Source organism: Panthera pardus, unplaced genomic scaffold (assembly GCF_024362965.1).
Source record: "Panthera pardus isolate Hobbes unplaced genomic scaffold, ASM2436296v1 HiC_scaffold_20, whole genome shotgun sequence".
NCBI lineage: Eukaryota > Metazoa > Chordata > Mammalia > Carnivora > Felidae > Panthera > Panthera pardus.
In genome coordinates, this window is record NW_026526766.1 from 50124334 (window position 1) to 50137526 (window position 13193).

Below are 13193 nucleotides of genomic sequence, written 5' to 3' on the forward strand. Positions count from 1 at the left end.
AATATTGTTAGTTGTTGGCTTTGCTGTGCAGAGCTTTTTTATTTTAGTGTAATCTAGCAGTTTATTTTTGCTTTTGTTTCACTAGCATCAGGAGACATACCTAAAAAGAGGCTATTATGGCCAGTATCAGAAGAATTACTGCTTATGCTCTTTTACTGGATTTTTATGGTTTCAGGTCTCACATTCACATCCTTAATGCATTTTGAATTTATTTTTGTGTGTGGTATAAGAAAGTGGTCCAGTTTCATTCATGCACGTTGCTGTCCAGTTTTCCCAGCACCATTTGTTGAAGAGACTGTCAGACTGTCTTTTTCCCATGGCATATTCTTGCCTTCTTTGTTGAAGATTAATTGACCACATAATTGGGGTTTATTTCTGGGCTTTCTATTCTGTTCCATTGATCTATGCGTCTATTTTTCTGTGACCATTTTTAAAGAAAAATATTTCTCTTTCTTGGTTTTTGAGGTATTATTCAGAGCAATGTTGAATGAGAAAATCGAAGTGCAATTTTCAGTGTACCACATGCAATTTAATAAGCAAATGTTACTGTGAAAGATTAGATGATGGGCTGTATAGCACACCAAAAATAGAATGAGCAAAATGACATTTTAGGATGTTGTTATGTCTCCACTGTGATGGACGATCATTTGTGAACTTGGCGGATGCCATGTCATGATGGCAGGTAAATAAGACACATTTTAGGCAAATATTGAGAAGTGTTTGCAAGGTCTTTGCTAAGGAAAAATAGTACCAATCCCCAGAATATAAAAGCTGTGTGAAATTCAACATGCAGACTTAGTTACAGCAAACTTAGCTTTGATGAAAGAAGTGTAATGAACTAAGTACTAAATTTGAGCAGAGCCCTTCAGACTAGGCTCGTGGCAAAATAGCTCCACAGTGGTCCCCAGCAGGACTTAGAGAAGACCGTGCTGTGATGGAGGAAAAGATGTGAGGCACGGTTGCTGATATTGTTGTGAGCTCAGATGGGGGTCTGTCTTTTGGCCATTTTTCTGAGGAAAATGTCCCTAGTAGCAGATTCCTCTGTGGCACCAGCTATGAGACTGTAGTCACACCTTTCAATGTCACTGGCTGAACTCTTTCAAGAAGCCACAGACCACAGCTGTACCCATTGCATTCGGGCCCCTGCTCCATTATTCTCTTTGAGAGGCAAAGTGTGGGGGGCACCTTCGTGGCTCCGTTGGTTAAGCGTCTGACTTGGTTTTGGCTCAGGTCGTGATCTCACGGTTCAGTTCATAGGATTGAGCCCCACATCGGTCTCTGTGCTGACGGTGTGGAGTCTGCTTGGGATTCTCTCTCTCTCCCTCTCTCTCTCTCTGCCTCTGTCTCACTTGTTTGCATGTGCGTGCATGCACGCCTCACCTCCTCAAAATAAATTAAAACCCCCCAAAAAGCAATAATTTGAAACAAAAAGAAAGGTTAAGTGTGGCTATTGTTCTTCTCTCTGTTCTTAAATTTTTTTAAACCCGTGTTTTTCCCTCCGGCATTGTGGAATGATGTCACATTTCCTATTAGTCCAAAGAAGAAAGAGAGAATGCATTATTTGGATGCAATCCAAGGAGATTTGGGGTAGATGTGGGGACCACTGATGAGAGACATATATATTCCTGTGGCTCTTGAATCCCTCCCAAATGCATCTTTTTAAGGGTAGAGGAATAACTTACTTTTTACATTTAATTTTTATGTGTTGGTATTATTCCAATGGTTCAAAAGCAGCATATATAAGTACATGGTGAAAAACCTCCCTCTTACCCTGTCCCCCAACTACCCCACTCTCCTCTAATGGATCCCTCTTGTTCTCAGTTTCATGTGTCACCTTCCAGAATTTCTTCAGGCGTACACAGACAAGTACAAATATGTGCTCTTGTTTTGGGAAAACTAAAGATTTTTAAGATCCATCCCAGGAATCTGGTAGTTATTTCGACTCATTTCCAAAGCTCATATACAAAATCCTTCTGATACTTTATTGTAAATGCCATTACAAAGGACAGAGAGCTCACTGGTGGGAGAGGGCTTCCTGTCCCTGGCATGCTGAGTAAGGGTAGGAAAGCATTGCCAAGTCTGGACGCTCGTAGTACACAATCTCCCTTTCTGTCACTCAAAGTAGAGGGAGACAGCTGGGAGGAACAAAAGGGAAAAGAAACCAGATCCATACCCAGAAACCATCTACAGATGAAGTGTGGCTGTCTCTTCAAATCAACTGCTTTCTCTCTTATTTCCTAAAGCCATTAAATAAACCACAGCCAGTGCCAGTGCAGTTCAGTGAGTTCAGAGCTGATCCCTCCGTCTTGGCAAGCCACCCAACTGGTCCTAGAAATGGGGCTGGATTGAACCGGAGCTGAAAGAATTACAGTGTTTCCTTCCTCTGATGACTCTCTAGGGGGACATGCCTGGAATGAGTGAGCGCAGGAGATGAGGTGGTGTTCGCTCAGAGGCACAGCTGGATGTACGTGTGGAAGTGGGGGCTGTGCTCCGGTGTTACATTTGCAGGCTGTAATTCCACTGCTAGTTTTCCTAGCTTATCTTCTCTTACAACATTTTCCTTATCCCAACCACTGTCTGTTCTCTGGAGATCTTAAAGTTACCATTGAGGCTTGATGCAACATAGATGCTACAGGGTCAGGCTTGGAAACTCATTCTAGGCGAGGTTTTCTCCCTCAGTCCCATGTACTGAGTTAACATTTACATTAAGACTTCACTTTGGCATTCTTCCTAATTGATGAGATAAAAGTCTAACTCCTAACCGAATTATTCTCAGAACATCACTACATGCACCCAACATTGGCGGTTGCCATTAGAAAAAGTTGTGTGAGGACTTCATGGCAGATGTAATGCTTACCATAAGCAGATGCTAAAAAAGTTCTCATAAATGGAGACCAGTCAGCTCCCATTACTCAGCAATCATTGATCACCTCTCTGTGGCATTTTCTAAAAATCGTAGCATTTACTTTTTAAACTCCATTAATTCTCAAAACAGCCTTTTACGTATGGGCAAGAAGGTCAGTTTAGACTCAGAAGAGTACTTTCATTTTTAACCTTACTATTCTAGAAGTGGGAACGGTGAACTTGAATCAGACAGATCTGGAATAAAATCTGCCCATCCATCCATCCATCCATCCACCCACTCATCCAGCAAATGCTTAGTAACCCTTTACATAAGGGACCTAGGCAGGGTATTCCTATACATGTCAATGTGAACAAAATGGCTTCAATCCTTGTATTCATGGAACTTACCATCTAAGAAAAGAGAAAGTAAATAAAATAGTCCCAGAGTGTGGTAACCGTTATGCGGGAAACAAACAGGAGGCCGTTTAGAGGGTAACAGGATGAGAGTGTACAGATAGTGTAGATCAAGTAGGTAGGGAAGCCATCTGTGAGAAAGGTGTTTAGGAAGAGGCTCCAAGGGTGAGCAGAAGTTAGTCATGCAACGAGCGGAGCCAGGTGCAGAGATCAGCATGTGCAAAGTCTTTGAGGTAGGAGAGGGCATAGTGTATCTAAGGAACTGAAAGATCTATGGGAGTTTGAATTCTAGCTAGGACTTCAGTAGCTGTGGAAGACAGAATTGCTACTCAATCCTTTGAGCCTTCATTTCCTCATATTGGAATGTCAGATAATGGTGCACACCTCATGGGGTTGTTGGGAGAATTTAACGGGTATTCAAGGAAATAACATGTAGTCTACTTGAATTGCCTGACATCTTCACAAAGGTCTCTGAGACCCCAGTTGGTCCTTGGCACCCAATGTGATTGACCTGTCCAGCCTCCTGATCATTGTATGTAGACTTGGGGACCAACCATCACGTGGACCAGAACATCCTCCATCCCTACTTTTTCACACTCAGCAAGAGGAGAGAATGGGCACAGATTTCATTTGTTCATCTTAAAAACTTTGGACCTCAAAAGAGAAGTAGGGAGAGGGAAAGAAGAGGAGGGACAGAAAGTGAAAAGAAAGGATTTTATTTTCTCAAATGTGCTTCATTATTTATGGAATAACTATTAAAGACCAGATAGGATTTCTACACTTGATCTTAGCCAAAAGGCCGAGAAGCGATCCAGATAGGATTTCTTAACTACATTTGGAGAGGGTTGAGGTTTGGACATAGGTGTTCAGAAAACAATAAAGAGAGCTGAAATAGTGGTTATTGTATGTAGCAGACACAGACAGTACTTAGTAAGTTTTGTACTTTATCTCCTTTAATCTTCACACGAATCCTGCAAGGTGGGTCTTATTAGCCTTGTTTTAAAGATGAAGTGAATGAAGCTCAGATAGAAAGGTGGACCTCGCTCAGTCCCTGTCTTGTGGGACTTAATATGGAATTGGACAAGTCTTTGGTAACAGCGAGAGTCTATAAAGTTAGCATGCTGTGTGTAGAGTTGATATATTTTTTAGAATGCTTTATTGTGGCAGTACCACATTATCATTAATTTTTTACTTTATTTAATTTGTTTTGAAAGGAAGAGCAGATACCCGTGTGAGCAGGGCAGGTGCAGAGGGAGAGGGAGAGAGGGAGAAAGACAGTCTTGTGGGGTTTGATCTAATGACCATGAGATCATGTCCTGAGATGAAATCAAGAGTTGACTGCTTAACTGGGCCACCCGGGTGCCCCTATCATTAATTTTTAATAATAATAATTATTAATTATCATTAATGACAATAATGCTATTATCATGAATTTATCTCAACTCAACGAGCATTTGCTGAATTCTTAACTAATGTCCCAGACACTTTAGTGGGTAGAGATTCTTAACACACAGCTTTGTCTTGGGGATGGAGAATAACTGATAGTTCATTGTAGTTAGGGTGTGCAGTGGAGCAGGACTGGTTAGAAGCGTCTGAGTGATGGTCACGGTAAAGAGTTTTGGATCTTGTCCTATGGAAGAGTAGCATTAGAAAGACTGCTCCCTAGCTATTTTTAGACAGGGCTTTGTAAAAATCAGTTCATCTGTGGGGCCATGGTAATAACCTTCCTCATAGATTATGTGCTTTCTTTTTAGGAACAGTGGACAGTGCCATGGACCTGATCTTGATCAATTCCCTACCTCTCGTGTCTGATGCGGAAACATCCCTCACCTGCATCGCCACTGGATGGCGCCCCCATGAGCCCATCACCATAGGAAGGGACTTTGAAGCCTTAATGAACCAGCACCAGGATCCACTGGAAGTTACTCAAGATGTGACCAGAGAATGGGCGAAAAAAGTCGTTTGGAAGAGAGAAAAGGCTAGTGAAATCAATGGTGCGTATTTCTGTGAAGGGCGAGTTCGAGGAGAAGCAATAAGGATACGGACCATGAAGATGCGCCAGCAAGGTAACATGCCCCTTAGTTGTGGGCAGGTGAGGTGTGCTGAGACACACAACTTTTGTTTTGGCAGTTGCTCACTCAGAGACTGGGCATGAGCTGTGTGAGTGTGGAGCTTGAAGACCTTGTCTGCCTCGTTCCAGGCGTTGCTTGTCTTTGATACACGTATAGCACTAGAGATAAAAGAGACTGGCCAGTCCACTTCTTGCACATTCAGCCCCTCCACTAGACACTGTGCCTAGGTCATGAGATGAACTGTATTATATTTTGTACTAAGAGCTTCATGACCCTTATGGAGATCTGGACAGATTACATGTATGTAATAGAAAATCACAGTTATGGAGACAACTAACTGTCCGTGCCAAAATATTGGCCGTTTTGAGCTTTCTCATTGAGTTTTCATTTGATTCTTTGTTTTGCTTGCCCCTGAGTATTCTTAACAGAAGAGAATGTTTTCAGGGGAAAGTGTGGTAGAGATAAGAAATTTTAAGGGGAAGCATCTATCAATAACTCAGCTTCATTGGTGACTTAATGTATCAGTTTTCTGGTGCCACAGTAATGCTGTGTGTCACATGACCTCAAACCGCAGTGACATACAACAGCAAGCACATACAGCTTATGAGTGTAAGTCAGCGGGGCTGATAGGTGGCTCTACCACTCTCGACTGGGCTTTCCCACACATGGATGTTGGCTGCCTGTAGGCTTATTATGCTGGCCTTGGCTGAGCCAGCCTGGCTCTTTTCCATGTGTCTGTTATCCTTTTGCAGGCTAACCTAGGTATATTCTCACAGAGATGGCACAAGAGCCAGAGAAGAAAGGGAAACACACAAGGCTTCTTGAAACCCAGTCTCAGTAGTATATACTCTCACTTCCGTCTCATTTTTTATTGCCCAAAGAAAGTCAAACAGATGAACCTAAAGTCAGAATGGATGGGCATCACACAACCAAATGGCAAAGATTATGGTGACAGGGAGGGATGAAGAATTGAGGCCCTTTTTGCAGGCGGTATACTATTCTTGGAAAGAGACCATGATTTCATTTTGAAAGTTGAATAACCACACTTAGCTCACAGAACACCAGAGCTTTGAAGGGAGATGTTGAGGGCCTTTTGCAAAGGGCTCAGGGGGGCTGGGGGCCAGGAGGGAAGGGGGGTCGTGTATAACTCTTTGCTACCACTCCCCAAGGCAGTGATGTAATAGAGACTTTCTCCCAAGATACAAGTGGCTCTAAGCTAAATCTTTAGGCCGATCCTGATGGCAGTTGGAGGAGACAGTGTTGTGAACATTATTTAATGATTCTATTTTACCCCAGGACTCCCAGGCCTGGCCAGGCAGGTAGACTTCTGGTATCTTGGTGCTGCCTGCTGGGAAGATGGTACAGAATTCCAGCAGAGATGACCTTTCCTTGTTCTGACTCAAATGATCTGGCCACTCAGTCATCAGCCCTTTTTACTGGGCTGGTCATACCTTTAGTGAAGGAGTCCTTTCCAAATTGATGTCATCATAACCACAGGGACTGTGGCCTGCGAATGTGTCATTTCATGAGATAATGACTGTGTGAACTCTTCGGGGTTTGATTTGTAATCATAAAACTGATCCAGATAAATAACACACTTCTACACATTTCTCTTATTGGCAGGTGGTGGTTGTTGTTGTTGTTTTGTTTTGTTTTTTGTTTTTGTTTGTTTTTTTTTTATATAGGAGTCTGCATTGTTTTAGACCAGTGTTTCTCAACACTGAACGTGCTTATAAATTTCCCATAGGTCTTGGTAAAATGCAGACTCTGGTTCAGTAGGTCCTTGAGGAGAGTCCTGAGATCATACATGCCTAACAATGCCCCTGGTGATCAGGTGCCTCTGGGCTGTGGACCACACTTCCAGTAGCAAGGGTGGAGAATCAGCCCCTAGCTGGGGTCCACCTGAAAACATTTCTTTGAATTTGCTAACATTGGTAATTAGAAGATTTGAAGGCAGCAAGCTCATTTTCAAGTCAAAAATGATAAAATTGCTATTCATGACAAATGAAGGAAAAGGTTTTCTTAGCAAAACTGCAATGTTCACCTTTAGATGACACAAGGGTGAGTGGGAAAAGTGCACAGCAGACATTCCCAGGAAGGCAGCTCTCCGCTGAGGGGAGAGAGTCTGAACAAAGGGATGTGAGGTGTGCCAAAGCTATCATGGCTAAAAAGTCAACTCTATTATTTTTTGCCTGTGTCATTCGGGATTTGACCTGTGTAAAGAGTTATGTCTCTTTGCTGATAATTCCCCATTCTGAATGAAGATAATCTGAGATTTGTCCCCAGTGACTTCATAGGAATGAAATATGAAGTGCTGCTGTGCTCTTTCTGGGCTGGCTTGGGGCTCAACTTGACAGTGTAGAAAGAAGAACCTGTAGAGAGTATTAAATCAGAACGTTGGGAGTCAAAGACCAATGACTGTTCCAAACTGACAGTCAAGGCCAGCACAGGTAAAGGAGAACTTAAATTCAGTTACATGAGGTAAAAGCAGACTTGATAATGTGGAGATGATGCCTTTTGGTCTCCTTTCCCCTGACTTTTAGTTCCATCTCCACCATTTATCAGCTCTGTGGCCTTGGGCAAGTTACTTAGCACCTATTGGTCTCTGTTTTCATCATTTGTGTAACGAGCACACTAACAATACCTTCAAAACTGTATTCAGTTTTAAATAAGGTATCTACCAAAAGCCAGTTCCCATGAGTGCATTCATATTAAGATTTGATTGACACCACAGATGTGTTGCTAAAAGCTTGGGTGACATGAAACATTGTAGAATAAGTTACATAATAACAATAGCAGTTTGTAAATGTTGGGAATGGAATTTGAAGCCAAGTGATCCGACTGCAGAGCCTGTGTGGATGACCACCCCAAACCCTCGGTATATCCCTTCCGCTTACTGTGAACTGCCCTCCCCGATTCTGAACACTTGTTGGGAACAGAACAGCTCCAATGGAAACCCTGCAAAGCAGCCCAGGGCACAATGAAGGTAGTTTGGGTGGGTTTGAGCTTGGCTGTGCAACTAAATGGTACCATGAAGGCAAGTTACTTCACTGAAATCATGTTTCCTCCTTTGAAAAATATCACCAGGATAGAGATTTTTCCCTGTACATTTGAGGATCAAATGAGAAGACCACCAACCTATCTGGCTCATTGTAAACGTTCAATAATTATCATAGTGTCCTGGAATAAGCAATAATTAAGTGAGACTATTTTCTACTCAGTTGTGGAAAAAATTGAATACCATTCATTAACATAATCGGTATACAAAATTTATACAAAACAGAAAAATAGGTAGTACTTTCTTTCCTGCATTCATTTTTTTAAATGTTTATTTATTTATTTTTGAGAGAGAGAGAGAGAGGGTGTGTGCACAAGAGGGGGAGGGGCAGAGAGAAGGAGAGAAAGAGTCCCAAGCTGTGGGTTTGCGTCCCCACGATCTGTGAGATCATGACCTGAGCTGAAATCATGAGTCAGATGCCTAACTGACTGAGCCACCCAGGTGCCCCCTTTCCTATGTTGTAATAACAACATCTCAGGGTGGTGAAAGGATTCTGTATCTTTTACCAACCATCCAGTAGCTGAAATACGGTGTGAGGAAAGTGATATCCTTTATGTGAATCAGGAAAACCTCTACAACGGTTTCTTCATGGTACTATTAATTCCCTAGTAACACATAATGGGATCTCAGAGGTGTCTGCCCAGGGACACAGCAGGATAGGATAAACATGTATCCCTGCTTGCTGCTGACTCGTGCATCTGGGGAGGAAGTGGAAAATCCATTTGAGATGTGCCAAAACATGCTTAATTTGGCTCGCACACTCCACATGGCCAAACTGTTTTTTATCAATGGCATCATGCAAAAAAAAAATCAAAAGCAATTTGTTCAAACCTCCCTGGTGATTTCATTTGGGGGTCGGGAGGTATAAATGAAGTTTGAAATATTTTCACATGCAAGCGGCTGTCTCAGAGTTTTCCATCAGGAGGAAACACAGGTTATTTCCTTCCTATTTTCATTCTAGAAATAACTTTAAGAACATCAGACCTTCCAAACACCATTTGTGAAGTTGACAGAGACGAGCCATTAGTATCAAAAAAATTTTTTTTTAATGTTTATTTATTTTTGAGACAGAGAGAGAGCATGAACAGGGGAGGGGCAGAGAGAGAGGGAGACACATAATCTGAAACAGGCTCCAGGCTCTGAGCTGTCAGCACAGAGCCCGACGCGGGGCTCGAACTCACGGACCGCAAGATCGTGACCTGAGCCGAAGTCGGCCGCTTAACCGACTGAGCCACCCAGGCGCCCCGCCATTTGTATCTAAATAACACAAATGAATGTGTTAAAAGCCTAAAGAAAATAGGAAAATTTGAAATCCGATCCATTCATTTATTCTTTCATTCCACGAGTATTCTTAGGTGTCTCTTTGTGTCACACATGGGAGGTACAGCGATGGTAGCATGTCCTGAGTGTTTACCTGCCTGACATTCCCCCAGCAGCTTTATATACATTACTGTGTAATTAAGTCTTTACCAAACGTGTATCTGGTGCTGATTATTATGACCCTGTATTAATAGATGAGGCCTTTGGCTATTGTAACTTAGATGCATTCACACACCTAGTATCCACTGTTGGACCTAGGAAGGATAACCCAGGCTGATCCCAGAAGCCAGGCCCTAACCAACACCCTGTGCTGCCTTCCAAAACAGACGTGCCCTTGTGTCCAGGAGGGTTCAGTCTAGCAGGGCAGCTGTGCTGTTGGGGCCTGGAAGGGGAAAGTGCAGGGCATTTGGAGAACAGCCTTGGGGCACTTACCCTGGGCCCCAGGGGGTGAGTAAGGCCCCTGGAGAAAGGGACATCTACATGGAGACTGAAGAGGAGTGGGACTTGGTCAGACACAGGGAAAAAGCAGGAGCAGAGGAGGGAGGAAGCTCATTACTTGCCTGGGAGTGGTCACGTGGTCCACTGCAGACTGAACATAGTTCACAATGGCTGCAGTTAAGAGCTAAGGCTGTGGGACTGGAATAAGAGGAGTGTGGAGAGCGGGTGTGGTTCAATAAGTGGGGGCGTCTTGAGATTGTGTCTCAACTTTAACTCTTACTGTCAGGAGGCCTGGAGTAAGGGACTAAGTCACCCTTAACGCCATCTCCCACATGGGTAGACACAGGATACAACATCTTCACAGCACTGTCGCAAAATTGCACAAAATAATAATGGACATGAAACTACCCTTAGTCTAACATGAACGGAGGTACCCAAAATTGAACTCAATTATTTTATATCCCTGAGAAGCCTCTTTGTTTATAACTGTTACTATCATCGATTCTCTTCTCCGGCCCTTAAGGAAAAAGTGGATCATGTTCTTAGTTAAGTTCTGTCAGTTAATTAGCCCTTCTAGATCATGTTACTCAAGTCATTTTTGAACCCAGGCCCTAGCAATCTCATTTTTAAATGAGGTAATAGGACTTCACAGCCTTTTGAGTGCTAATGTTATATAACCTAGGAGAGGCTTCCAGAGCTGAGTTACCTAGTTCAAACCCTGACTCTCCCATGAAATTGCTGTGTGATTTTAGACAAGTTACTTAGCCTCTCTGTACTTTAATTTCCTCATTTGTAAAATTAGGATAATAGTAGTAACTATCTGATAGAGGTATTATGAAAATTAACTATGTGTGAAGTGCTTATAAAAAGTAGTGCCTGATAGTAGGCACTATTATTTATTTATTTTAAATCCAAGTTAGTTAACATATAGTGTAATAATGGTTTCAGGAGTGGAATTTAGTGATTCATCTCTTACATATAATACCCGGTGCTCATGCCAACAAGTGCCCTCCTTAATGCCCATCACCCGTTTAGCCCATCCCCCTACCCACCTCCCCCCCAGCAACCCTCGGTTTGTTCTTTTTAGTTAAGAGTCCCTTATGGTTTGCTTCCCTTTCTCTTTTTATCTTGTTTTTCCTCCCTTTCTCCTATGTTCATCTATTTTGTCTCTTAAGTTCCACATATGAGTGAAATCATATATTTATCTTTCTCTGACTGACTTATTTCCCTTAGCATAATACATTGTAGTTTCATCCACATTGTTGCAAATGGCAAGATTTCATTCTTTTTCATTGCCAAGTAGTATTCCAGTGTGTGTATATAAGGAAATGTAGTGCCTGCTAGTAGGAACTGTTGAAAGGTGCTTACGGTTTTCACGGTACAGTCAAGTCACATGACATTAGTCTGTGTGTACTGTGTGCAAGCTGGGCTTCTGCATCATCAAAGTACAGCATGGAAGGTTGTAGACCCCTTTGTTAGTACCTGGCAGAGAACAATCAACCTCGAGCCAGGAATGCAGGACGTGGCAGGTTGGACAGCAGTGGAACTCTGCTATGATTGTTTCTACCTAAGGAAACAGGAGCTTAAAAGGCACAAGGTCTGTAATAATAAAAATCCACAGAGTGGGGATGGGGTGGGGAAGAAAAGCCCCATTGGAGTGGAGCCTCGGGGAATCTCTATTCCTTTTCAGAATACAATGCTGAGTGAGAAGTCTGGGGTTAGCTAAACAGTCTTCACACAAAGGGGCAGAAAATATAAACAAACCACTTAGAAAGGAACAACAGCATGAAATGGTCAAAAAAGATTCTCACAGGCGCCCAGGAGCATGTCTCAGAGAGCAGGAGCTGCTCCTGTTAGGATTGTTCATGGGCGCATCTTGTCAGAGTGAGAGGGCGCCCAGTGAAGTCCCCCTGCCAGTCCCTGCATGGTTGATCCACGTCAGTACCAGTGAGCAAGCTGCCACTCATGTCCATCCTGCACAGCTCAGCACGGCAGTGTTGCTGTTGGTTTATATTTGGGCAGGATACTGGCCTCTTCTAAGTACCCACAGGTTTGGCATCCATTATTTAATATTCCTAACAACCTTTCAAAGTAAATACTTTTGGGGCGCCTGGGTGGGTGGCTCAGTCGGTTAAGTGTCCAACTTCGGCTCAGGTCATGATCTTGTGGTTCAAAAGTTCGAGCCCCGTGTGGGGCTCTGTGCTGACAGCTCCGAGCCTGGAGCCTGCTTCGGATTCTGTGTCTCCATCTCTCTCTGCCCTTCCCCTGTTTGCACCCTGTCTCTCTCTCTCTCAAAAGTGGATAAACATTAAAAAATAAACAAAGTAAATACTTCTACTTCCAAATTACAGACAAGTAAGCAGAGATGTTCACAGGTTAAGTAACTCATTCAAAGAGGTCTAGTAACTGGCAGAGGGTGGCCTCAAGCTCAGGACTGTCCTCTTCCAGAGCTCATGGTGCCCTTTGATCTATACCATTCTCCCTCTAAGGTTGCCCCATGTCACTGTGTCATTGCCTGCACCAAAGGCATTTATGTGGATGTCCTGGTAGGGCATCAGGCCTGGGTCAGCAGGCACAGAGGAGAATGGGCAGCTGAACCAAAAGCTGAGACCTTCTGAGTATAGTTCAAGGCATCTTCTGCCCTCACAGGGTAGCTCTCCAAGCCCATGGTGTGCATAGTACTGAATCAGCCTCTCTCAAGCCACCTGTCTGAAAGCCACAGAAGCGGCAGGAAGGAAGGCTGATTCACCCGGTGGTCCTCAGCAGGCTTGGTCCTAGGCTGAAACTCCATAGCTCTCCAAACCTTAGGGTACAAGGTGTTTTGCTATTGATTTCTAATTTAGGTGCCTCCTGGTCAGAGAATTTGTTCTATAGGATATTGTGTCTTTTTATTTATAGAGATGTGCTTTGTGGCTTAATAAGGGAGGCAATATGCCTGAACGTACGCTCACATAGCTGGGTATGGGGATCCATGAATAGCCAACAGATCTTTAATTGTGTTATTCAGATTTTTTTTTTTTTTTTTTTTTTGTCCTTAGTAATTTTTG

At 43.1% G+C, this 13193-nt stretch overlaps 1 protein-coding gene and 1 pseudogene across 3 annotated transcripts in view; one reads left to right on the forward strand and one right to left on the reverse strand.

Moving 5' to 3' along the window:
• Positions 1 to 13193, forward strand: part of TEK (TEK receptor tyrosine kinase) — a 105695-nt gene that overhangs the window by 40004 nt on the left and 52498 nt on the right. For all 3 annotated transcript variants that reach the window (XM_019424209.2, XM_019424206.2, XM_019424208.2), the window contains exon 2: positions 5013 to 5324. In XM_019424209.2, coding sequence (XP_019279754.1) covers positions 5013 to 5324 — 312 coding nt within the window. The remainder of the gene's footprint in view (positions 1 to 5012; positions 5325 to 13193) is intronic.
• LOC128778756 (U2 spliceosomal RNA) lies at positions 3966 to 4069 on the reverse strand (annotated as a pseudogene).